The 25,106-nt window shown below is 37.8% G+C and overlaps 2 protein-coding genes across 3 annotated transcripts; one reads left to right on the top strand and one right to left on the bottom strand.

Annotated features, from left to right (window-relative positions):
- Nucleotides 1-1,734: 1,734 nt before the first annotated feature.
- On the top strand, nucleotides 1,735-11,260 carry LOC107873704 (U1 small nuclear ribonucleoprotein C). Of its 2 annotated transcripts, none has more exons than XM_016720634.2 (6): nucleotides 1,735-1,999; nucleotides 6,494-6,527; nucleotides 6,629-6,671; nucleotides 8,823-8,864; nucleotides 8,937-9,186; nucleotides 10,700-11,260. In XM_016720634.2, exons 2-6 carry the CDS (start codon nucleotides 6,520-6,522, stop codon nucleotides 10,978-10,980), a joined length of 624 nt encoding a protein of 207 aa, XP_016576120.2. In that variant the 5' UTR covers nucleotides 1,735-1,999; nucleotides 6,494-6,519; the 3' UTR covers nucleotides 10,981-11,260. The 2 variants fall into 2 exon arrangements, with proteins under 2 accessions (XP_016576120.2, XP_047269341.1); XM_047413385.1 differs by having other exon boundaries at nucleotides 1,778-1,913.
- A 968-nt stretch (nucleotides 11,261-12,228) lies between these two features.
- On the bottom strand, nucleotides 12,229-21,243 carry LOC107873703. The gene is made up of 5 exons (XM_016720632.2): nucleotides 21,131-21,243; nucleotides 17,044-17,298; nucleotides 14,016-14,650; nucleotides 13,815-13,934; nucleotides 12,229-13,557 (listed from the first exon to the last, which is right to left on the bottom strand). Exons 2-5 carry the CDS (start codon nucleotides 17,285-17,287, stop codon nucleotides 12,691-12,693), a joined length of 1,866 nt encoding a protein of 621 aa, XP_016576118.2. The 5' UTR covers nucleotides 17,288-17,298; nucleotides 21,131-21,243; the 3' UTR covers nucleotides 12,229-12,690.
- Nucleotides 21,244-25,106: the final 3,863 nt, after the last annotated feature.

Here is a 25,106-nt window from a genome sequence, read left to right as displayed (position 1 = left end):
CATATCTGCACCGCCCGTATTTTTGTTTTTTTTTTGTTTTTTTGAAAATTTTGTAACTCCATTGAAAATCATAATATTTTCAAATCTACAACTAGGAAATAATAACCAATTTCTATTATATCACTTTTCACTAAGAAATTGTCAAAAAGTATTACGTGTACAAGTAATGATCAAATATTATCTTTTTATTAAAATGAATAGAGATATTAAAAAACTATAAAATTATTTATTTGTAGTGTTATACACGTCGTTTTAAGTATCATAAAATTTTAAGTAAAACATACATATAATCTTAGGTATATTCATGAGAATAATACTAATTTTTATTTTTTTTTCAATTTAAATCCGCATATACCCGCAACCCGCACCGTATTATTTTTAATAAACTTACTTTAATCTGCCCCGCACCGCATAACTTAAAATCCACACCATATAGCTTAAAACCCGCATTGCCCTGCACCTGCACCGCCCCATTGCCATCCTTGGTTCTTGTTATTTCCTTTTGCAACTTCCTACTTTTTTTTCCTTCCTATAAATTTTATTAACTCTTAATCACATTCTCCTAATTAAATCACTTATATTAATTATATTTATTCAATGAATATGATGATGCAATAATTTGTTTTTTTCTTCATTACTAAAATTCTTAGGATAAATCAAATATACTCTACCATTTAACTAACATAGTCACATCTATATGATGTAGTGAAAATTTTGAAGGATTACTTTTCGAATTATAACCATCAAAAGGTAAAAGTGAAATGATTAACGCACTCTAAACTTATAAATTGAGTCTTAGATACGCTTAATGTTGATTTAAGAAATCCTTATATTATTTTTGAGGATTTGCTGAAAATATCTCTACCCTATATAAATGTACGAGTAAGATCCGAGTACAATGCATCTTTCTCATATTAGACCTAATTTGTGAAATTATATTGTGTACATATATTTAATTTCTTAATAAATAATTTTAAACACTATAAGTAGTACGAAATTTCATGTTGCATAAAAAAAATAGCGTGAAAATGATTGATAGTATAAATTACAGCTTTAGTTTTTCTTTTATGATGTATAACTCTAAGTGAATAAAGTTTCTATATTAACTTGTAATTTGTTAATTAGGGTGTCTTTAATTAAATTAAAACATGTCTCCTTCCTTGATTAATAGTTTTTTCTTAATATAATAATGTTGTTATTAAAGAGAGTGAAACATAAACAGAGTAATAAAAAGGAAAACAAAATTGAAAATGTAATGAAAAGATAGACGACCAAGTTATTATTTATCTCATGAGAAAATTTGGGTATTAAGCCTTTTTAATTTTCTAATTAGCAAAATGACCTATCCTTTCAAGTTTTCAATTAGCAAAATGATTTACTCCTGTTTTCTCATTTGCCGTATTGATAATTGATCTGTCTATATATAAGTCAGATCGATAATCGATCTGTTGGATTGATAATCGATCTGTCTATATATCCATCAGACAGATATTAGATCTATAGAATTGATAATTGATCTGTCTATATATCTATCAGATCGATAATCGATCTGTCGGTATATTGATAATCGATCTGTCTCTATATATAAGTCAAATCGATAATCGATCTGTCTATATATCCGTTGGACAGATAATAGATCTATCGAATTGATAATTAATCTGTCTATATATTTATCGGACAGATAATAAATCTGTCTTAAAAATGAGTCATCCCCCAAATAAAAAAACTTATGATTCATTTAATTAAAAAGATTATTTAACAAAAAGTCCCTTATCTCACAGATGTAAATTATTTCCTTTTCTATTTCATATAATTTTTTTTTTTAAATTATAAGAAATCCTTTAATTATTTTTTGAAATTGCGCGAAGCACGATTACATTCCCTTAGTTAAAAAAAAAAGTCGGCGACTACTGGTGAGATATTTATTTTAGGGTTTTTTTTAGAGTGGGATACGATTTCGCTTCTCCTCTTCTTCACTGAAGCAACAGCTGCGAAGGAGGTAATGTAGAAATGTAGACCTTGTGGTCCGGTCTTTCCTTGGATTCCGTGCATAGTGGGAGCTTAGTGCATCGGTCTATTCCTTTATTGTTTTTTGTTTTTATATTTTTTGTGTGTGATAGAGAGATGCGGATTAGGGTAGAAGGTTAGTTGAGTTTAGGATATTGTATCTTTTGGTGTGTTTCTTGGGAGTATCTTGCTTATATATGGTATTACTCCCTCCGTTTCGTTTTAGTTGGTCTTATGTTTTTAAAATATTTGTTTTAATTTAGTTGTCCCTTTGATGAAATCAAGGAGATTTTATTATGTTTTTCTAAGACTATCCTCGATATTAAATGACTAAACAAATATATTTATTCAAATTTATATTTTCAAAATATAATTAATAAGGCTAATTTGATAAAATAAGCACCTAATTAATATTTTCTTAATGGGTGTGTCAGGGCCAACTAATTCGAAATGGAGGGAGTATTAGATATGCTAATTTCTATTGTATCTTGTTCTTTTGCTGTTCCTACTAGTAGTATACCCTATCTTGTATCTTGTTCTTTTACTATAACTAATATTACTATTCCTCATCGTAGATTGTTTTATTTTGAGCCGGGGGTCTATCGGAAACAACCTTTCTACCTCAAATTTGAGTTAGTGGTATGGACTGCGTATACTTACCCTCCACAGACTCCACTTGATGGGGATATACTGGGTATGTTGTTGTTGTTGTTGTTGTAAGGAGAGGCTTAGTGTAACTGTTAAAGTTGCGTGCTTTTGTTTGACTAGGAGGTCAGGGGTTTGAGTTGTGGGAAATGGCCTCTTGTAGAAATGTTGGGTAAGATTGTTTGTAGTAAACCTTGTGATACGGTCCTTCCCGAGATCTTGCATATAGTGGGACCTTAGTGCATCAGATTGTCCTTTTTTTTTTGCGTGTGTGTGTATGTGAGAGAGGTTAAAGAGCTTGAAGGAGAGGCTAAGTATAACTGGTAAAGTTGTGTGCTGTCATTTGACTAAGAGTTCAGGGGTTTGAGTTGTGGAAATGGCCTCTTGTAGAAATGTTGGGTAAGATTGTTTGTAGTAATCCTTGTGATACGGTCCTTCTTGATATCCTTCATATAGAGGGAGCTTATTACATTAAACTTTCCTTTTTTTGCTTTTGCTTTTTTTTTTTTTTGTGTGTGAGGGAGAGATTAAAGAGCCTGAAGGAGAGGCGTAGTGTAACTGGTAAAGGAGAAAAATGAGCTCATAGACCCTCTCAAGTCTTTAATTAAAAAAAGGTGGACAAGTGCATTCCACAATATTATTAAGTTAAAAGAAATAAAGTTGCTTAAACAACTAGGATATTTGTTCGACATTTACATTAGTTGTCTCAATAACTATCAAAGTTGTCCAACAACTTTTCACAGTTATCCAACAACTTTGCAAAGTTGTTGATTTTCACAGTTATCCAACAACTTTGCAAAGTTGTCGAACAACTTTGATAGTTGTCGAACAACTTTGATAGTTGTCGAACAACTTTGATAGTTGTCGAACAGCTTTGCAAAGTTGTCGAACAGCTTTGCAAAGTTGTCGAACAGCTTTGCAAAGTTGTTGAATAACTTTGATAGTTGTTGAGACAACCTCTTTAGTTGTTGGAGCGAAAGTGTTAAAAAAAAAACCGAATTTTTTTTTGTTCCTTTTACCTAATTTTTAAAACTTGAAGGACCCTCACTTAATTGAGAAACTTGTTCGTCCCTTTTAATTCAAAGTCCCTTGGTAAAGCTGTGTGCTTTCATTTGACTAGGAGGTCAAAGGTTTGAATTGTGTAAATAGCCTCTTGTAGAAATGTTGGGTAAGGCTATTTGTAGTAATCCTTGTGATACGGTCCTTCCCGAGGGAGCTTAGTGCATCAAACTGTTATTTTTTTTGTTTTTTGCTTTTTTTTTTTTTTTGTGTGAGAGAGAGATTAAAGAGCCTGAAGGAGAGGCACAGTGTAATTGGTAAAGTTGCGTGCTTTCATTTGTCTAAGAGGTCAGGGGCTGTGGAAATGGCCTCTTGGTGAAATGTTGGTTAAGACAATTTGTAGTAATCCTTGTGATACGGTCCTTCCCGAGATATTGCATATAGCGGGAGATTAGTGCATCAAACTGTCCTTTTCTTTTTTTGATAAAAGAGGTTGAGTCGGGGGTCTATCGGAAACAACTTTTCTATCTCACATCTGAGTTAGCGGTATGGATTGCGCACACTTATCCTCCCAGACGACCCACCTTGTGGCAATATACTAGGTTTTTTGTTGTTGTTATAAAAGAGCTTGAAGAAGAGTCTTGGTGTAATTGGTAAAGTTATTTCCATGTGACTATGAGGTCATGAGTTTAAGCTATGGAAATAATGTCTCGTAGAAATGTAGGGTAAGACTTTGTTTAATAGTCCCTTGTGGTACGTCACTTCTTTGCTGCGCGAGATCTTAGTGTACTGGGGCTGTCCTTTTTTTCGTGTGTGTGATAAAAGAGCTTGAATTTAAGGGAATGGCTACGTTCATACAACAGTTTTTAATTAGTTCAGGACTGAAGTGTAGCTAATTGATGATTTGCTTTCTCTGTTGTGGTTTTAACTAGTTCAGGATTGAAGTGTAGTTTATTTTTAATCGATGATTTGCTTTCCCTGTGGTGGTGACTCCCAACCTTTCCTTGTCTTCTTCTGACCAAAGCAAAAGGAAAAATATGAAGTCTGAGGAAAACGTAGTAATATTTGGCGTTTGTGCTTTGGTGCTTAATTCCTCTGGTTGAAGTCACAAATTTTGAGTTGTACTATAACCAAAATGATAGGACGGATTTAAGTTTCTAACACTTCTAAATTGTGATCAACAACTGTAGCATACCCAAGTGGGGTTTGGGGAGGGTAGTTTGTATGCAACCTTACTCTTACCTTAGGCCGATGGACCCTCGGCCGAAATAACCTACATTAAAAAACAGTTTGATAAGGAATTATAGTAATGAAGAAGTCATGTTGAATATAGTAGAGTAAATAATAGTAACAATAACAAATACTATGCGAGAGAACTTGATGACTGATATCTTAAGTAACTATTACTCCCCCGTCCCAATTTATGTGACACCATTTTATTGGGCACGAAGGTTAACAAATAGGGGAAGAATTTGTTATGTTTACCAAATTGCCCTTATTAAAGTCAATTTAATGCTTACTTTTGGTTGATTTTTCTTCACAATAAAGTGGTAAAGTGAAATAAGGATAAAATAGGGATGGTGCCATTAAATAGTTGCCAAATAAGTAAAGGTGAATTCTTTTTTGGGACGGACTAAAAAGGAAAGGGTGTCACATAAATTGAGAAAGAGGGAGTAGTAATTTGTCCTGCCAAAGTTGTAACTAGCAGGAATTTAACCGGAAAAAAGCAAGAAAAGAAAAGATTAGTAATTAGCGGGGAGTGCACTGTGCTACAACAGAACAATTTTTATTTACAGTGGGTAACAAATTTATTTTGGCATTTTCTGTGTTCCAATATGGTACTAATTCCATCCGTCTCATTTGGATTTCCTTATTACTTTTTGTTTCGATATAAAGATGGCAGGATGCAAAAAAAAGAAAAAAAGAAAAAAGAATAATACTAATGCTTATGGTTCTGTGGATAGTGGAAACCCCATAACACGCGCGGTGGTTATTCACACACAATTCGGGGTCATTTGGTCTAGAGAACTTATGCAAGGATTAGTAATATCAGTGTTATCAAAGGCAAAAAGCAAAAAAAAACCCTCTAAGATCCATTTTGGCTTTAAGCTCAAATAAAGTGTTGGCTTTAATGACCAAAAACACAAATGGAGGAAAAAATACCACCATGTAAGCTTAGTCCAAACTACTAATCATAATTAAAAATAACAAATGTGTGGACAAAGATTTTTCTTTTTACATAAAGTGAAGAACAATTGTTTAATGTCGCCTCTTTAGGGTTATGCTCATTGTCAAGAAAAGTATGCCTTATAGCCTTGATTCCTTGCGAAGTGACATGCTCAACATGTTTTGTGCCTCACTTTAGGGCTTAAGCGCGACAACATAGATTAAAATTGGGCTAGGGATTAAGTTGAGCTTTGTAGGATAAAAAGTATTGGACACATAGATGATTAGATAGGCATGACACAATTTTAGCTCACCGAGGACATGACCCCCAGATAGGTGGTGGAGGACAGAGATTAGGGTAGAAGGTAAGTAGGTAGTTGAGCATTGTCTCACTTTTCCTTGGTAGTCCATACTAGTTAGTCGTATTATTCTTGTAGTTTCTTATCCTTCAGTTTCTGTTAATTGTGATGCTATAGTATTTTGCCATGGCTTCTTCACTTCCGTCATTTCCTTTTTTACTGCTTTTCCTTGAGCCAATGGTCTATGAGAAACAACCTCTCTAGGTAGGGGTAAGGTCTGTGTATGCTTTACCTCCCAAACTCCACTCGTTGGGGTTTCACTGGGTATGTTGTTGTTGTTGTCTGGGTTTTCAAGAACTTCAATTTTTTTCTTGCAGGGTGTCCACTCTTTTGTGCATACAGAATGCCTCGGTATGTTTAATCCAATAAGTTTGATTATTTTTTGTAAAATTTCGTCAATTTCCACCAACCCCCATTTTCCTTATTTGATTTACCCTCTTTCTCCTCCTCAGGTATTACTGCGACTACTGTGATACTTACTTGACGCATGATTCTGTAAGTTGCCTCAAATCATCTTTCAAGAATCTCTTATTTCAGCTTAGAGATTTTGTTATACTTATTGGATTGTGGATTAGGCACCTGGTCTTGAAGCCCGAATACGCGTTTGGCTAAGCCTAATAACTTTTGTTCAAACGGCGTGTTTATGTTTAAAAATTCACTAAATAGTTATTCTAAATTGCAAAATCCACAAAGTTGTAATCCTAGCTCCATGTTTTGTTGGGTTTGTCCCCCGTGCTCTTGATGATTGTAGTTTTTATTGAGCTTAAGGTCACACATAACATCTACCTTTTTGGTAATAAGTTTCAATTTTTTAAAATAATCGCGGTCTCAGTCAGCTTGTTTAAATTACGGGTAATTCCATTGGGTGCTACTACCTCCCACCAGCACAGTGCAGGTGTTTATAACTCCGCTACAGATGGAAGGAATCACCTAGTATTTTTAACTCCGCTAAGATTTGAACCTGAGACCTCATGGATCTCAACTCACTTCCCACTAGACCACCCTTGGTGCATTACTTCCAATATTAAAGGTTGACAATAGGAAACAATGTCTCGAAAAAACATACAATCTCTTAGAATCCATGTAGGCTTGGCGAAAATAGGACATTATGGAAGAGTAGAAAATATAAAGCACTTTTAGTACTTTCGATTTCTAGTCAGTGATGCTTCATATAGCTAGCACCAGCTTAAAGTGTACTCATGGTTGTTTTTGTTGAAAGGTTGACTATAGTGTTTACATATTGGTTGAATCAAGTGATTTGAGGTAGGAAGAGTTAAGGTTTTCCTTTTTGGTCAAAGATATTTCTCTTAGGAAAACATTCTGAAGCAATCAAATTATGGAATGAAAACATGAGAAAATACATCAAATATTCCTTAAATTTGTCCACGAAACTTATACTACTACTTTAACTTTACGCATAATTACCTACCCCCTCCCAAACCATTGTTGCTTGAAGTGAATTTAGTACCTTCTTAGCGATGACCTGGCAAAGAATGTGTATTCAATTGCCTAAAAGCGCGTGAAACGAAGAAAAAAATACTAAAAGCAGCCAAAATTTAACACTTGTCACCTTCCTATTAGATGATATAAAATTAATTATATTTAATTAGTTCTTTTTTAAAAAATGATTTTAGATTTTCTTTTTCGTTTTATCTTTTTTCCTTTTTTTTTTCCCGGGGTTTTCCTATTTCTTGGTTGTCTTCTTCTGAGAACCATTTTCTTCACTAGACAAGCAGCCAAACCTTTCTTCCCTAATCGCTACAGGTCGAGATTCGCTGAAATTTGTCGGATTTCTTCCTTGGAAACTGTATTTCCAGCGTGCCTCTTTGATCTTCTTTTTTCCAAGGATTTCCCGACGAAGAACTGTCTACCATGGTTATTAGTTCCACATCCTATGTTTCCTCCATTAATTCTAATGTAACCTTTCACTCCTCGTCTACCGAGGATCTTGATTCATCTTCATTGATAAATAAGGTTAGATCTGGCAAGTCAAGGAAATCGCCATTGACATCATAGATGAAGAAATCTGCTTCTAGGATTGATGGCATGAGGTTGAAATCTATGTGATTGCAAGGTTGCTTTATAGGATTTGAGGAACCGAAGTAGCAGTAGTTCCATTTGTTTATCGATTGAAATGGAAATGAACATGGCTTCTTTGTGTAATGTAATTGATAGAGTTGTAAATGCATAAGCATTCGAATGAAGAAGATGATGAAAATGGGAAAAAGTGAAAAGTAAGAAAAATGGAGCGAGCAAATTCTGAGGTGGCAGATGATGTGGTGGCGTGTGTAATATACTGCCCCTCATAAGATTGGTTCTATAATTTAAATTGGGTATTCAATTCACTTCGAACAACAATATGGGGGTAAATAATCACCCGTAAAGTTAAAGTGCTAAAGTAAGTTTGGGGGACAAGTTCAAGGGGGATTTTATGTATTTTCTCTAAAAAATTTTTATGGGAAAAGGTTCAAACAACACACTAACTTATCCTAAAAGTAATATTTCTGTAGTACATTCAAGTGAATTGCAGGTTTCTTGTGTTCATGACTCCTTGTTGGAGCTTTTCAGAAAAAGAACGATAATGTGTTGAATCCTTTATACTGTTTGTACGTTCATTTAACAGCAGCACTGTCTTGCTATTTTCAGCCTTCTGTAAGAAAGCAGCATAACGCAGGGTACAAACACAAGGTATTATTTCTATTTCCTCTGAGATTAGTCAAATTATCACTTTGAACAAGTCTCACGAAATTATACTTTCAGGGAAATGTTCGAACTTATTATCAACAATTTGAGGCACAACTGAATCAAAGTCTAATCGACCAAAAAGTCAAGGAACATCTAGGGGCGTTTAGACCAGTTGGTCTTCCTTTTCCCCAGCTAAGGCCTGGTATGCCTGGTCTTCCACCTCCGCAGATGCAGATGCCAGGCAACCCTCAAATGCCAGCTGGTGCCCAGTGGGTCCCTGGTATGCGTCCTCCGGTGCTGCCAAGGCCCATGCCTGGTCTTCCAGGTATCAACAGCATTGAAAACTCTTAATCAGTACTTTGTTCTTTTATATGCCTCTTGGAGATAGCTGTTTATATTACGTTCTCCATCGAACTCTGAAAATGGTTGTCGACTATGCAAGGATTTCCAAGCTTATTTTTGTTTTTTTGGTTCACTCTAGCTGTGGAGGGAGAGTGTTGGCTGCTTGTTCGACCGAACCCAGCAGCGCACTTATTTTTGTGTTTTGAAGATTTTTAATGTGAATTTGGCATTGGAGTTTCTTCAGGAAAGATATAGGTTTAATTCTCATCAGCTGTATCATCTTTTAATCAAGTCCGGTTTAACCCATTAGTTCAAATCACGTATCTGTTCACTATTATTAGAATGGAATGCATCCCGAATAGCTCGGAATAGATATAGAGGATTCATACAACCGATACTGATTAGCTTAGGATTGAGTCCTAATTAATTGATTGAAACAATTTAGCAATAGGTGTCTTATCAAATATAAGGGGAAAAAACAATTTGACGATAAATCTGCTAGGAAGGAAACAACGGCTGCCTTGTCTCAACTCTCAAGTGGTCAAATCATTGAGGATTTTATTTACCTCTATAGAAGCAGTAGGTCACCGTAACATTTAATGTTTTCTTCAATTGGACATGAAGGACATATGTGGTGAAAGAATGGTCTTATACGTGAGATTTATCTCTAGTTTTAAACTACTGCAATTGGTTCATCAAGAAATGAAATCAGTGAAACTATGCTTCCGTCTTTGAGCGTTCCAACAACCTTGGTTCTGGAATACATGGGATATGAACATACCCAGTATAATCACACAAAGTGGGTTCTGGGGAGGGTAGAATGTACGTTGACCTTACCTCTACCTCAAAGGTAGATAGGCTGTTTCTGATAGACCCTCGGCTCAAGAACAGTGTGGGATATATAAATCTACTTAAGTTCATTCCTTAATTAGTTGGGATGCTAACCCTACCGTAACACCCTTCTATGCGAACACAATATGATAACGCTTATTCTGCAACTGCTGCATATTGTTTTGGGAGGATGTAGCAGGCCAGATTTTTTTAACATTTTCCTTTAAATCGTAGAATTCACTAATGCAGTTGAATTCTCTTTAGCTCATAATTAATAAAGTTGCATATGATAATCTTCGTATGCTTGCGATATTTGAACACGGTCTCGGTCCTTTTCTTGAGCCGGGGGTCTATCGGAAACAACCTCTCTACTTCTTCGGATGTAGTGGTATGGACTGCGTACATTCTACCCTCCCCAGACCCCACTATGTGGGAATATACTGGGTTTGTTGTTGTTGTTGTTGTTGCATATGATATCTTCGACATATTAGTTTCTCAAGCCATTTTGTATTCTGTTTGTTTGATTACTAGAGAGAGTGTATAATACATGCGCACACACACATTTAAAGTTTGCATGTCGATGTTGCCTTGAGAAGTTTTACCTAATTATAGTATTTCAGTTATATACCTTTAAAAATTAGAGGATGTTCTTTCGATGTTTCCAGGTTATGCACCTCCATCGATGCCTCAGATGTTGGCACCTCCCGGTGCTCCTATGCCCGGTGGTCAAGTCAATAATATGCAAAGGCCTGTCGGTCCACCAAGTGCAGTTCCAGGAAGTATGGGAATGCCTACTTCAGGTAGTATGGGAATGCCTACTTCTACCGGTGGCCCTCCAATGTTTGCACCACCTCCCGTGTATCAAGGAAGTACCACTGTCTCAACGAGTGGAGGAGGTGATAGTTCCAGTATCAACGGTCAAGCTGCTGCAGACCCTAATCAATAGACTGGTCTCTATGTACATAAAATCCAGATGCTACTATCGCGAAGCTATTCTTAAATCTGGTTTCGACATGTTTTATTTACCATGTTGTGATGTTAAAGTGCTAGAGATCCATTATATATGGTCACATGTTTTAGTTTTTGGAAAGAAACTGGTCAGGGAAGAGAGACAAAATCATTTTTTTCTCAGGAGAGGTTTTGGCTAGCAAAAGTATTTGTACCTTTTATACCTTTTAAATGCCCATATGGTATTAGTTAGTTAAGTGAAACTTTTTTTCAGTTAATTTTGCCATGACTTATTCATTTCCGTTATTTCTTCCTCTCGAGTTGAGGATCTTTTGGAAACAACCTCTCTACCTTCAGGGTGAGATCTGCATCTTTTACAGGCTAAAGTCATAGACGGTCCTTTAAAGTTGTCCGCGGAACTCATTTTGCCATCCCTACCCGACTTTATAAATTATACCTGTCACTTAAAACGCTTCTCACTGACATGACATGAGTGTAATACACTTCCGATGTTGCATTACTTGTTTTTTGCAAAAAGTAAGAGCGAGTGCGCCAGTAATAGTAGGTAGTATTTCGTTATCTAGGTAGTATTTCGTTATCTGTGTTAGTAGCTATAATATTAGTATCATTTTAGACCAAGTTGCTCAGACTCTTCAAAAAAAAATATTGCTGCACCCGTGTCAGGTCCTTCAAAAATCCACTACTATTTTTGGAGGATCCGACACACACCCGTAAGTATTTTTGAAGAGTCCGAGCAACTTAGATTTCAAATATCATTTCAAAATGTTGTATCGTTTGTTGTATTACTTGGCGAATCTTGTCTACGATATTGTTGGGTGTGGTGATTTCTATTGTATCTTGTTATTTTACTATTCCTTGCCTAGATTGTCTTATCTTGAGCCAGGAGTCTATCGGAAAAAACCTCTCTATCTCACCTTGAAGTAGTGGTATAGACTGCGTCTTCGTACACTTACCCTCCCCAGACCCCACTTTGTGGAAATATACTGGGTATGGTATGTTGTTGTTGATCTTAAAATGAAAAAAACCTCCGAAGGAATAGCACAAACTCAAAAAATTAACATGGGTTGTGGTGTAGTGGAGAAAACTGCTCCACCCCTAACCAATGGTCGAGGGTTCGACCCTAGGTATGAAGAAAACTCTTTTGGGAGCACTGCCACCTTAATAGGCCCTGCAACGCGCGATCCGAATTAGTTGGGGCTCCAACGCGAGCACCGGACACCGGATGGGAAACCAAAAAAAAAAAACTGAAAAAATTATCAGAGTAGTTACACTATCACAGGTCTGTGCTCAGGCAGACACAATTAGCATCAACTTTATCTTGGGTAAACATCAGATAATCCAGCAGAAACAGAATATTGTACATAGGGGATCCCAACAACTGAAAAATCAGACAGGAAATTTTGGATTGATGTCTTGGCTCATCATTTTCATTAACATGGAGAGATACACCTCTTGCACAATGGGCGTGAGCCGCGTCTCTTATCACATGGGGCGTGACCTGGTGCTCTGAGACGGAGTACTGGAGTTGGGTTGAGAGTTGAGACCCATCTTGCAAATGGGATTTCATCAAAGGGACTCTACTTTCCTGGGTAAATCTTTCATAAACTAAGCGGCTGTTGCATCGTCACACACTACTAACTTTTTGGATTCTGGAGCCATGAGCATCATTAAGGGATGGATCATAGTTTCAGCGACGTGATGCAGGTGGGCCAGAGAAAGGATACTGAGGTAAGACTGACGATGATGATCTTCCAGGTTCATTTCCAGGGCGCTGATGTAAATGACCGTGACCAGACAGTGCATGAGGAGCAAGCATCGGTGGATAATATCTTACGTTTTCAGCAGGCAATCTGATGTCACTCGCAGAGTTGGAAGCACTAGCAAACGACTCCCTGCCTGTCGAAGGCAACTCTCTAGGTGTTATCATTGTCCTCGGCAGAGAAAGATATCGGTTCACAAGTGAGTTGGTAGTCTCGTCATAAGGATCTACTTTCGTTATTAAACTATGATTGGCAGCTGCAGCAACTGTATTGCGACTTTCTACGGCAGGAGCAATGGTAACAGGTTGCCCATGGAAACTCTGGAGGCCCTGATTACGGTATTCCCATTCATTTGGAAAACGAGCATCAGAGCGAACATGTTCATTCCGTGCAAAAGTTGCATCACTTCTTACACCAGCGGGGGCCCTCCGTAGCTGCTGCATTCCTTGTTCAGATCCATAATCAGTAGAGGGCTTAAGATGTGTTGCCTGTTGAAGACCATAGCTTCTGTAGTCTTTTTCGGTAAGAAAATGTGGATTATGGGCAACCTCTCGAGGCATGACATGGTGGGGTGAGAACTGCTGCCTTCCGTGATCAAGCGGTGAGAAATTCCGACCTGCTTTACTACTACCGAATTGCGCTCCATATGCATGCTCCCTGATAGGTTCATGACCAGATAAAGGCGGTGCTATCGATGGCTGAATAACCGGCTGAACCAAAGGATCCCGTAGTACTGGTTTGAGAGTTGAATCCAGCCATGGTGCAGGTCTAAACAGCTCCGTTAACTTCTCCACCTGCTCGTAGATGAATTCAGACAAAAAATATTGAATCCCGATTTTAGGAAAACAGTGAATACAACAACAACAACAACATACCCAGTGTATTCCCACATAGTGGGGTCTGGGGAGGGTAATGTGTACGCAGTCCATATCACTACCTCACTACCTCAGATGAAGTAGAGAGGCTGTTTCTGATAGACCCCCGGCTCAGGACATATAACAGTATAATGATAACAGTGAATGACTTACTAATTATGGAGGTCACTTGTTACCTGCATAGCTGTCAGCTCGGTCTTAAACTTGCGTGTCTTTTCATCATAATTCTCTTTAATCGCTTTCTTGAATACATTCTCCGGTAACGGAATACAGTCCTTGTGAATCTTAAAAGGAACCTGTTGGATGACCTACCATCAATATAAACACTCACAAACTCGACGAAGATGAAATCATAAGATAAGAACGACATAACTGACCTGAGCAGGGAAGGCCCCACCAAATGCCGCTGGTTGAAGTTTCATTCCGCCAGCAGAAGATGCCTCGTAGATACCATACATGAGCTTAAGATCGAAATCATACAGAAAAATCTTAAGACCAGCTTTGATTCCCATAACAAACTCTTGTCTGCTTGCCGAAACACCCATCACACGATACCTGAAACAATCTTCCTTCGTTCTCGCATTGCACATGAAAATTACTCCACCAAGACTATTTAAAGTTTTCGAATCCTTTTTTATCTCTTCCCGTCCTTCGTTCAGATCAACGCTTTTTTCAGTTTTTTCATCCTTACTCGTCTCTCCACTTCTTCCCCGCGTATCCGTTTCTTTGATTCCTTGATCGATTTTTTCAGACATACTAGCATCTTTTCCAACAACATGATTTCCTTGGTCGCTTTTTTCGGCTGCCTTCTCTTTTTCTCCAGCTTGCATTTGTGAACTAATCTCAGCTTCTTTGGTTTGTGCAGAATTTATCGAAGAGACTTTTTTTACAAGTTTACGTTTACCCTTCAGTGCCCGGGGTGTTTCTTTTTCAGTAACTGCACTTCTAGAACTAGATTCAGCAGCGTTATTGTTCTGTTTCGGTTTCTTTTTTGGAGCCATAGAATTTCCTCCTGTCAAAATCAGAAAAACAATCAGCTTTTCTCAATCTAGCGTTAACTACGAATAGGAATACGGAAGGCCGTGGCCTAGTGATTAATGAGTGGGTTGAGAACTATGAGGTCTCAGGTTCAAATCCCGGCTGAAAAACTCTTATCCTTGTTCCAACTAGTAGTTATTTCTATTAGGTTCGACGTTTTCCCTTCCCATACTGCCCCATCCTTGTAGCTAGCGATGGTCCTTCATTAAACGGGGGAAAAGAGAGGTGGGGCTTTGTTCTAAAACGTCGCCTTGCGGCAGCTTTAGAAAGGAGAGATCTTCAGAATGACAAAAACAGTAGGTGATTTCTCTCCATCTTGCTGATGGGAGACAGGTACCACATAGAATTAGTGCAGGTGCACGCGCACAAGCTGGGCCAGACACCAGGGTCAAAAAAAGGAATAGCGAGGTTACACGCTGCATAGCACATCCGTTTCAGTTATACACATCTAGACACTTCAACTCGTCTTCACTATGTTAGTTGAATACTCCAACTAACAAAATGATCATCTAGGTAGTAGACACCTCCAAAATTTATCAAATTAGCGCCAGGTGTCCACAAGACACAACCGGGACGAGTTGGAGTGCTTTATTGCCAGTTGAGACCAGGTTGAGGTGTCTAGATGTGCACTACCGAAAAGAGAGAATAGGGAGGTACATGCTGCGTAGTACATCTGTTTCCGTTATGGAGTTCATCAAAATTTCATTACCCTTATGCATGAATTACTAGTCGTAAAAGGGGAAATCCACTAATAGGAAACAACATCCATTCGCAACCATGTATAACTTGCTAGTGTCAATCAGGATGAACTGTCAAATAACACAACAACAACAACAATAATAACAATATGCCCAGTATATTCCCACCAAGTAGGGTCTGGAGAGGGTAAGTGAGGTGTATGCAGTCCATACCACTACCTCAGAGGTGAGATAGAGAGGCTGTTTCCGATGAACTGTCAAATAACGCGGACATAAAATTTGAAAGGAAATTTCTTTAAGATTTTGTTCAAACGATAATCCCATCCTGTCATGATATGTCAGTCTACTACTCTTTTTCCCTTCATCCTGCATAAACTATCTCAAAACCAAACGACCCTAACTATGTGTGAATAACCACTTTGCATATGTTATAAGGTTTCCGATATTCAAAGATTCATAAGAAACAACAACAACAACCCAGTGTAATCCCACGAGTAGGTTCTAGGGAGGGAGGGCTGTACGGAGACCTTACTCCTACATTTATGAGGTAGAGAGTTTGTATCACTCTCTTCGATGGACCCTTGGCTCGATAAAAACATTTTGTTAAAACTAGTTAGAAAAATACAAGATAGAAAAATAAAAGAGTAAAGAAGCTATGATCCATATGCATTCGTATTAAGTTTTTCAACACGTGTCTCGTCATCTTTATATCGAAATACAAAGTAATAAGGAATTCCAAATGAATATTTGAAAAACAAATTTATTAGCAATTGTAGATAAACAATGGTGTGTTGTAGCACAATGCAATCCCAACTAATTACTAATCTTTTCTTTTTCTGGTTATGTCCTGTTAGTTAGTTACTATTCTGGTGACAAGAAAACAAAAGTTACAACTATAACATAGACTAATATGTATATGACGAGTCAATTAAAGCAACCAAACACAATATGCAACAACAAGAAACTTAAATCCATCCCGATACAACAACAACATACGCAGTGTGTTCCCACAGAGTGAGTGGGGTCTGGGGAGGTTAAGTGTACGCAGTCCATACCACTACCTCAAATGAAGTAGAGAGGCTGTTTCCGATAGACCCTCGGCTCAAGACAACTAACAGTATAACGAACAAAAAACATAAAAACAAACAACAAAATGGGATGACACAACACTGAATAATAAAAGAAACAAGTCATCCAAATAGTAATACTATAAACTATCTATCCGAAATCACCTTAAATCCATCCCGATCATAGAAAAAATTGTTATTTGACTAAAAATTTGTGACTTCAACCAAAGGAACTAAGCACCAAAGCACAAACGACAAATATTGATCCCTCCATCCCAATTTAAGTTTTTTAGTTTGTCCGGCACAGAGTTCACCCATTGTGGTTTCAAACTTGTCATGTAAAACTTGGAATTGGGAAACTTAATAAATATTGAAAGAGTCACTCTTTTTGGTACAAACCGAAAAGGAAAGTAAGACAAAAATAGAAAGAGTTACTCTTTTTGGTACAGACAACCTTATTGGTACTAACAGAAAAGGAAAGTAAGAAAAATATAGAAAGACTCACTCTTTTTGGTACAAACCGAAAAGGAAAGTAAGATAAATGTATAAAGAGTCACTTTTTTTGGTACAAACTGAAAAGGAAAGACAAATTTGAGACTTACTAGCATCTTTTCCACCAACATGATTTCCTTGGTCGCCTTTTTTGGCCGCCTTCTCTTTTTCTCCGGTTTGCATTTGTGAACTAATCTCAGCTTCTTTGGTTTGTGCAGAGTTTATCTGAGAGACTTTTTTTATAAGTTTACGTTTAACCTTTAGCGCCCGGGGAGTTTCTTTTTCAGTAACTGCACTTTTAGAACTAGATTCAGCAGCGTTATTGCTTTGTTTCTGTTTCTTTTTTGGAGCCATAGAATTTCCTCCTGTCAAAATCAGAAAAACAATCAACTTTTCCCGATCTAGCATCAACTACGAATAGGAATAGGGAAGGGTGTGGCCTAGCAATCAATGAGTAGGTTGAGAACTATAAGGTCTCGGGTTCAAATCCCGGCTGAAAAACTCTTTTTGTTGTTCCAACTAGTAGTTATTTATAGGTAGCGACGGTACTTCATTAAAGTGAGGAAAAGAGAGGTGGGGCTTTGTTCTAGGACGGCACCTTGTGGCAGCTCTAGAAAGGAGTGAACTTCAAAATGACAAAAACACTAGGTGATTTCTTCCCATCTCGCTGGTGGGAGACATGTACCATGTAGAATTAGTGGAGGTGCCCACAAGCTGGGCCGGACACCAGGGTAAAGGGAGGTTAAGCGCTGGGTAGTACATCAGTTTCAGTAAAAGAGGTCATCAAAATCTCCTTACCCTTATGCATGAAGTACTACAAGTACCAAAAAGGGAAATCCACTAATAGGAAACATCATTAATGTGCAACCATGGATACTTTCTAATTCCGGTGGTCTATCGGAAGCAACCTCTCTACTTCATTTGAGGTAGTGGTATGGACTGCGTACACATTACCCTACCTCCGAGCTGTGCAACAATGTATACGAGCTAACTATAAGTTGGCGTCAATCAGGATGAACTGTCAAATTACAACAACAACATACCAAGTGTATTCCCACATAATGGGGTCTGGAGAGGGTAAAGTGTACGCAGTCCATACCACTACCTCCGAAGAAGTAGAGAGACTGTTTTCAATAAATCCCCGGCTCAGGACCAAAACAAAAATTACGTGGCCATAAAATTTGAAATTAAGAAAGGATGACATTCTTTCTATTTGTATAGTCCTATGATTTAACATCTGTTAAATGTTTTTGATTAGCTAACTTTTGTTTTTAAAAAGCTAGGACATGATGTTCCATTTCGTCTTGAAGATTAGTCGAAAGTATATGACCTTATTACTATTTCCAGAATCACACAAAAATCTGCTTCCTGATACATTTTGTAAGTAGTTTTTAGACATACTACGTAGGTAGACATTCAAACTTGGCCTCAACGGCCAACTAAATATTTCAACCTTGAGTATACTCCAACTTACAAAATGATCATCTAGATAGTAATCTAGATGACACCTCCAAAAGTTATCACGTTAGCGTCAGGCGTCAGCAAGACACAGCCGGGACGAGTTGGAGTGCTTAATTGCCAGATGAGACCAGGTTGAGGTGTCTAGATGTGCACTACCGAAAAGAGAGAATAGGGAGGTTACATGCTTCGTAGTACATCTGTTTCAGTTATAGCGGTCATCCAAATTTCCTTACCTTTACGCATGAATTACTCGAAGTAGTAAAAGCGGAAATCCACTAACCGGAAACAACATCCATTTGCAACCATGTATACTTGCTAGGGAACAACAGAATGAATTGTCAAATGACACAACAACAAGAACAACATACGCAGTATATTCCCACCAAGTAGGATCTGGAGAGGGAAGTGTAGTATACGTCCATACCACTTCCCCAGAGGTGAGATAGAGAGGCTGTTTCCGACGAACTGTCAAATAACGCAGCCATAAAATTGGAAAAGGAAATCTCATTACGATTTTTGTTCAAACAATAATCCCCTCCTATCATGATATGTCAGTCTACAACAACAACAAGTGAATTCTAGGGAAGGTGGGCTGTACGGAAACCTTACTCCTACCTTTCCGGTGGACCCTTGGCTCGATAAGAGCCATTGTTAAAACTGGTTAGGAAAAATACAAAAGTAAAGAAGCTATGATCCATAAGCATTAGTATTATTTTTTCAACACGTGTCTCGCCATCTTTATATCGAAATATAAAGTAATAAGGAAATCCAAATGAATACTTGGAAAACAAATTTATTAGCAATTGTAGATAAACAATGGTGTATTATAGTTACGAATCTTTTCGTTTTCTGGTTAAGTCATGTTAGTTACTATTCTGGTTGACAAAAATACAAAAGTTACAACTATAACACGGACTACTATGTATATGAAGAGTCAATTAAAGCAACCAAACACAATATGCAACAACTAGAAACCAAAGCACAAACGACAAATATCGATCCCTCCATCCCAATTTAAGTGTTGTAGTTTGTTTGGCACGGCAAAAGGTCATCCCAGTGCACTAAAGCTCCCGCTATGCGCAGGGTTCGAAGAAGGACCCCACCACAAGGGTGTGCTGTACGCCGCCTTTACCTTGCATTTCTGCAGAGACTATTTACAAGGCTTGAACCCATGACCAGGTCACATGGCAACAACTTTACCAGTTACTCCAAGGGTCCCCTTCATTTAGTTTGTCTGGCATGGAGTTCAAGAAATAAAGGAAATACTTTTGATAAATTTAGAGATGCGTAGTCCATTGTGGTTTCAAACATGTCATGTAAAACTTGGAATTGGGAAACTTAATAAATACACAAAGCGTCACTCTTTTTGGTACAAACTGAAAAGGGAAGTAAGACAAATATAGAAAGTGACACGCTCTTTTTGGTACAAACAACTCTTTTGGGCACAAACCGAAAAGGAAAGTAAGACAAATATAGAAAGAGTCACTCTTTTTGGTACAAACAACCCTTTTTGATACAAATCGAAAAGGAAAGTAAGAGAAATATAGAAAGACTCACTTTTTTTGGTACAAACCGATAAGGGAAGTAAGACAAATATAGAAAGAGTCACTCTTTTTGGTACAAACAACACATTTTTGGTACAAATCGAAAAAGGAAAGTAAGCCAATTACACTAGTACATTTTCACTCATTTTGGTACAAACCAAAACGGAAAGTAAGACAATTATACTAGTACATTTTCCCCTGACTTCATATTTTTCCTTTGTTTTTAGTTAGTAAATCATGAGTAGTTTGGAGTCATCACCATAGGGAAAATCAAATCATCCATTAACTACACTACTCTTCCATTTTGAACAATTTTTTTTTCTTTTTCTTATAACTGTCGCGTTCGAGACAACTTTTGTACATCTCAAACTAATTCCATGTGACGATACCTCCCACCTCCCACCAACAACCAATGAATATCATCACCTAACTCTGTCCGCCAAAGCTAGAGAATATAGGACGAAATCACCTAATGTTTTTGTCTACCTTTTTACCTTCATTTTAATTAACCTAGTGTGGGCCCACTTTACCTTTTTACCACAAATAATGAATGTGACATACCGCAAAAAAGAATAAATTAAAAAATATATAAAAATGGGGAATTGATAGTTAATTAATACAATTGGAGCAAATTATTAGTAAATTCGACTAAACTGAGAGTTAATTAACACAATTGGAGCAAATTATTAGTAGATTTGATTAAACTGAGAGTTATTCAATACAATTGGAGCAAATTATTAGTAGATTCAATTAAATTGACAATTAATTAACACAATTGGAGAAAATTATTAGTAAATTCGACTAAACTGAGAGTTAATTAACACAATTGGAGCAAGTTATTAGTAGATTCGATTAAACTGACAGTTAATTAATACAATTGGAGCAAATTAGTAGTAAATTCGATTAAATTGACAGATAATTAATACAATTGGAGCAAATTATTAGTAGATTCGATTAAACTGACAGTTAATTAATACAATTGGAGAAAATTATTAGTCAATTCGATAAAATTGACAGTTAATTAAGACAATTGGAGCAAATTATTAGTAAATTCGATTAAACTGAGAGTTAATTAATAAAATTGGAGCAAATTATTAGTAAATTCGATTATTATTATTAATATTTATTTATTTATTCATTGGTGAAAATTGGAAAAATAAAGTGAAAAAAAAAATAAAAGAAAAGAACTTACAAGGTAGAAATCAGAGATCGATGGAGAGGAGATGATAGTACGTAGTGGAGGGAGATGGTTGATGTTCTGATGAGGAAATAAGTAGTGAGAAAAATGGAGCAGGCCTAGGCCCATAATCAATCTGGGCTTATAAATTGGAATTTTTTTTTAAAGTAAAACTTACATAAATCGCAACAAGTTTAGTCAAAAATTACACATAATCCCTTATTTTATAATTTTTAGATACATAATTAGCATCAGTCAGCATAATTTTTTGGGAAAAGGACAGAAACGACACTTCAAATTAAACTATTTCAATGAAAATGGCCACGGAATTTAAATTCAACTTTCTAGCCATTTAATTTGTTGGTTTGTTCTATACTGTTTCTACACACCTTCTATACAATTTCTATATATATCTTTTACATATAAATATTTTATACAAAAATTATACAGTTTTGATGCACATTTTTTACAATAATTATACTTCTTTTTACACATTTTATACAACAATTATATAATTTTTATACACTTTCTATATGTTTTATACATATACATATTTGATAGAACTATACAATTTCTATACATATATCTTATATAGATACATATTCTATATATCAATTATACCGTTTTTATATAATTTTATTTGATTATTATTTCTAAACAATAAAAAAAAGCAGAATATTTTTCTAAGTTAAAAAATTTATAGCAAAAAAAAATATTGAAATATTTTTAAAAGTGCCGAATGGACCAACTTGAAAACTATATCAGTATTGTATATGGATTGTATCAGTATTGTATACGACTGTATCTGAAACTACATGAGCCAAAATGACCTAAATGAGGAAATGACTATAAAGTGAAAATAGTATACCCGACTGGCCACTTTTTGAAAAAATGTCAAACTTGGGCTATTTGTTTTAAAAAGTGTTACAAAGTGTCCTTTTCCCTATTTTTTAAGTAGATATGCATAATTTTGAATTGAAGAATGTAACAGTTAATTAGTCCATATTTGCTGGGATACATAATTAACATCTGGATACATAATTTTGAAGTTGAGATATATAATTTTAATTTTTGAGATATATTCATTTCTGAAACTGTTTGGTCGAGATACATAATATATTAACTAGATCAATGGGAGATACATAATTAAAATTATGTATTTGAAAATTTATAGGTTTGTGGATGTGTCCGATTGTTTAAAAAAAAAGAAGGGGATTTGGGTAATTAACAACAGGGGTAGAGATTTTATGTAGTTTAGTAAAGGTAAATTGTGGTGTTATGGCCAAATCGATGGGTGTTAGCCCGCGGTTATCGGGGTGGGCCTGAGGTCCGTGCGTGGTTTGGGTTGAAAATCAATCGACGACCCCTTGCCAAGGTTGGTGGGCCCATTTCGGTGGTCAAACAATGCGAACAGGCCATTTTCAAGCCAAATTAGTGGGTGTTAGCCCATGGTTCTCGGGTGTCCTCAGGGCTCGAGCGCGGTTTGGGTTGAAAATTGACGGATGACCCCCCGACGGGATGCGGAGTGTCTTAGGGTGGCTCGACGAAGTTGGTGGAGCCAATTGGATGGTCAAACGAGCAAAACAGTGCGTACAAGCTATTTTCGGGCCAAATAGGTGGATGTTAGCCCACGGTTCTCGGGGTGGGCCCGGGGCTCGGGCATAGTTAAGGTCAAAAACTGCTCGAAGACCTCTCGTCGGGCTATGGAGAGGCTCAGGGTAGCTCGATGAAGTCGGTGGGGCCAATTGAGTGGTCAAACTGGCGAAACAACACAAACGAGATATTTTTGAGCCAAATTGGTGGGTGTTAGCCCACGGTTCTGGGGGTGGGCCTGGGGCTCGGGAGAAGTTTGGGCCAAAAATAAATCAAAGGCACCCGACGGGATGTGGAGCAACTTAAGAGGCTCGGTGGGGTCGGTGGCGCCATTTAGGTGGTCAAATAGGAGAAACAGCATGAACAAGCCATTTTTGGGCCAAATCGGTGGTGTTAGCCCACAGTTCTTAGGGTAGGATCGAGGCTCAGGGCCCAATCATGGTTTGGGCTGACAACTGATCAGCGGCCCTCCGATAGGCTGTAAAGCAGCTTAAGATGGCGCGGCAAGGTCAGTGAGGTCATTTGAATGGTCAAACGAGCAAAATGGTGTGAACAACCCATTTTCGGGCTAAATCGGTGATGTTAGCCACGATTCTCAAGTTGGACTTGGGTTTCAAATGTGGTTTGGATTAAAAATCGACTGGCGTTTCCCTGGTGGGTTATGGAGCAACTCAAGGTGTCCCGACGAAGTTGGTAGTGCCGATTGGGTGGTCAAACGGATAAAATAGCACGAACGACCCATTTTCAGGCAAAATTAATTAGTGTTAGCCTATGCTTCTCAGGATGGGCCCAAGGCTCGAGCACAGTTTGGGCCCAAGGCTCGAGCACAGTTTGGGCCAAAAATTGACCAACAACCCTCTGACGATCTGTGGAGTAGCTCAGGATTGGCCGACGGGGTCGCTGGGACCGTTTGGGTGGTCAAACTGGCAAAACGGTAGGAACGATCTATTTCCTACCAAATCGGTAGGTATTAATCTATGGTTCTTAAGGTGGGATCGGGGATCAAGCGTGGTTTGGGTTAAAAATCGACCAACGGCTCCCCGACAGGCTGTGGAGCAGCTCAAGGTGGCCCAACGGGTTGATGACGCCATTTGGGTGGTCAAATAGGCGAAACAGTGTGAACCAGCATATTCGAGCTAAATTGATGGGTGTTAGCCCATGTTTCTCGAGGGGGGCCTAGGCCTAGGCGCGGTTTAGTTCAAAAATTAATCGCATGAACCCCTCAGCGGGCTGTGGAGTGGCTCAGGGTAGCCCGACAACAACGATGGGACCATTTGGATGGTCAAACGAGCGAAATAGTGCGAACGAGCCATTTTCATGCTAAATTAGTGGGTGTTAGACCATGGTTCTTAGGGTGGGCCTAGGGCGTGAGAGCAGTTTAGGTCAAAAAATAATCGGTAGCCCCCCGATGGGGCGTGGACGTGGGCATAGGTTGGGCTGAAAACCGACCTACTGCCCCTAACAGGCTGTGGAGCAACTCAGAGTAGCTTGACGGGGTTGGAGGGGCCATAGGGGTGGTCAAATGGGCCTTTTTTAAGCCAAATATGTAGGTGTTAGCCCATGGTTCTTTGGACGGGGCAAGGTCTGTATATCCAATACCCACCCAGACTCCACTTGTGGGATTACACTAGATATGTTGCAAATTGTGGTAATTTATTTGATTAAGTGAATATATAAGACATGTCATGAATTTATTTTTAGCAGAATGTTGCTCTAATTGTACAAAGTTTAGTGCTTCTTTCCACTTCATGTTTTTAAAAAATTATTCATCCACTTTATAAGTTTACAGTGGGAAAGAAATACTATATTACATTGGTGGCTAGATAGTTATACTCAAGATGTCCATTTAATAAGTAGTGAAAATTCTTTATCCTGATTGTTACTCCCTCTGTCAGACACAACAAGCAACTATAACTGAGATCATAAGGACTGAGAAAACGTGAAATTTACCCTTGAGAAGGTACCTGACTCATATTACTTCTCTTCATGTTACAATGGCAGAGTTTAACAACCTGGTATAGAAAGGAGATAGATTGGAGCAGCAGAAGGATAAGCGGAGGTAAATTCTTAGTCAAATCAACATGGGTGGGCGGGGCAGTTTTAGTGGTCAAACAGGAAAACTGGCATGAACGGGCCATTTTCGGGCCAAATCGGTGTGCTATAGCCCATGGTTTATGGGGAGAGATAGGGCCCTGGTGTGATTTGGGCCAAAAATCAATGGGGCTGCCCCAGGGAGGCTGGAGAGCAACCTAGTATGGGCCTTTGGGGTGGGCGGGGTGGTTTGGGTGGTCAAACGGGCCAAACAACACGAATGGGCCCTTTTTGGGCCAAATCGGTGTGCTATAGCCCACGATTTTTGGGGTGGAACCGGGGCTCGAGCGTGATTTTGGTAAAAAAT

This window comes from Capsicum annuum, chromosome 6 (assembly GCF_002878395.1).
Source record: "Capsicum annuum cultivar UCD-10X-F1 chromosome 6, UCD10Xv1.1, whole genome shotgun sequence".
Classification (NCBI taxonomy): Eukaryota; Viridiplantae; Streptophyta; class Magnoliopsida; order Solanales; family Solanaceae; genus Capsicum; species Capsicum annuum.
The sequence above is the reverse complement of the archived record's forward strand: the minus strand, read 5'-3'. Positions and strand labels throughout refer to the sequence as shown.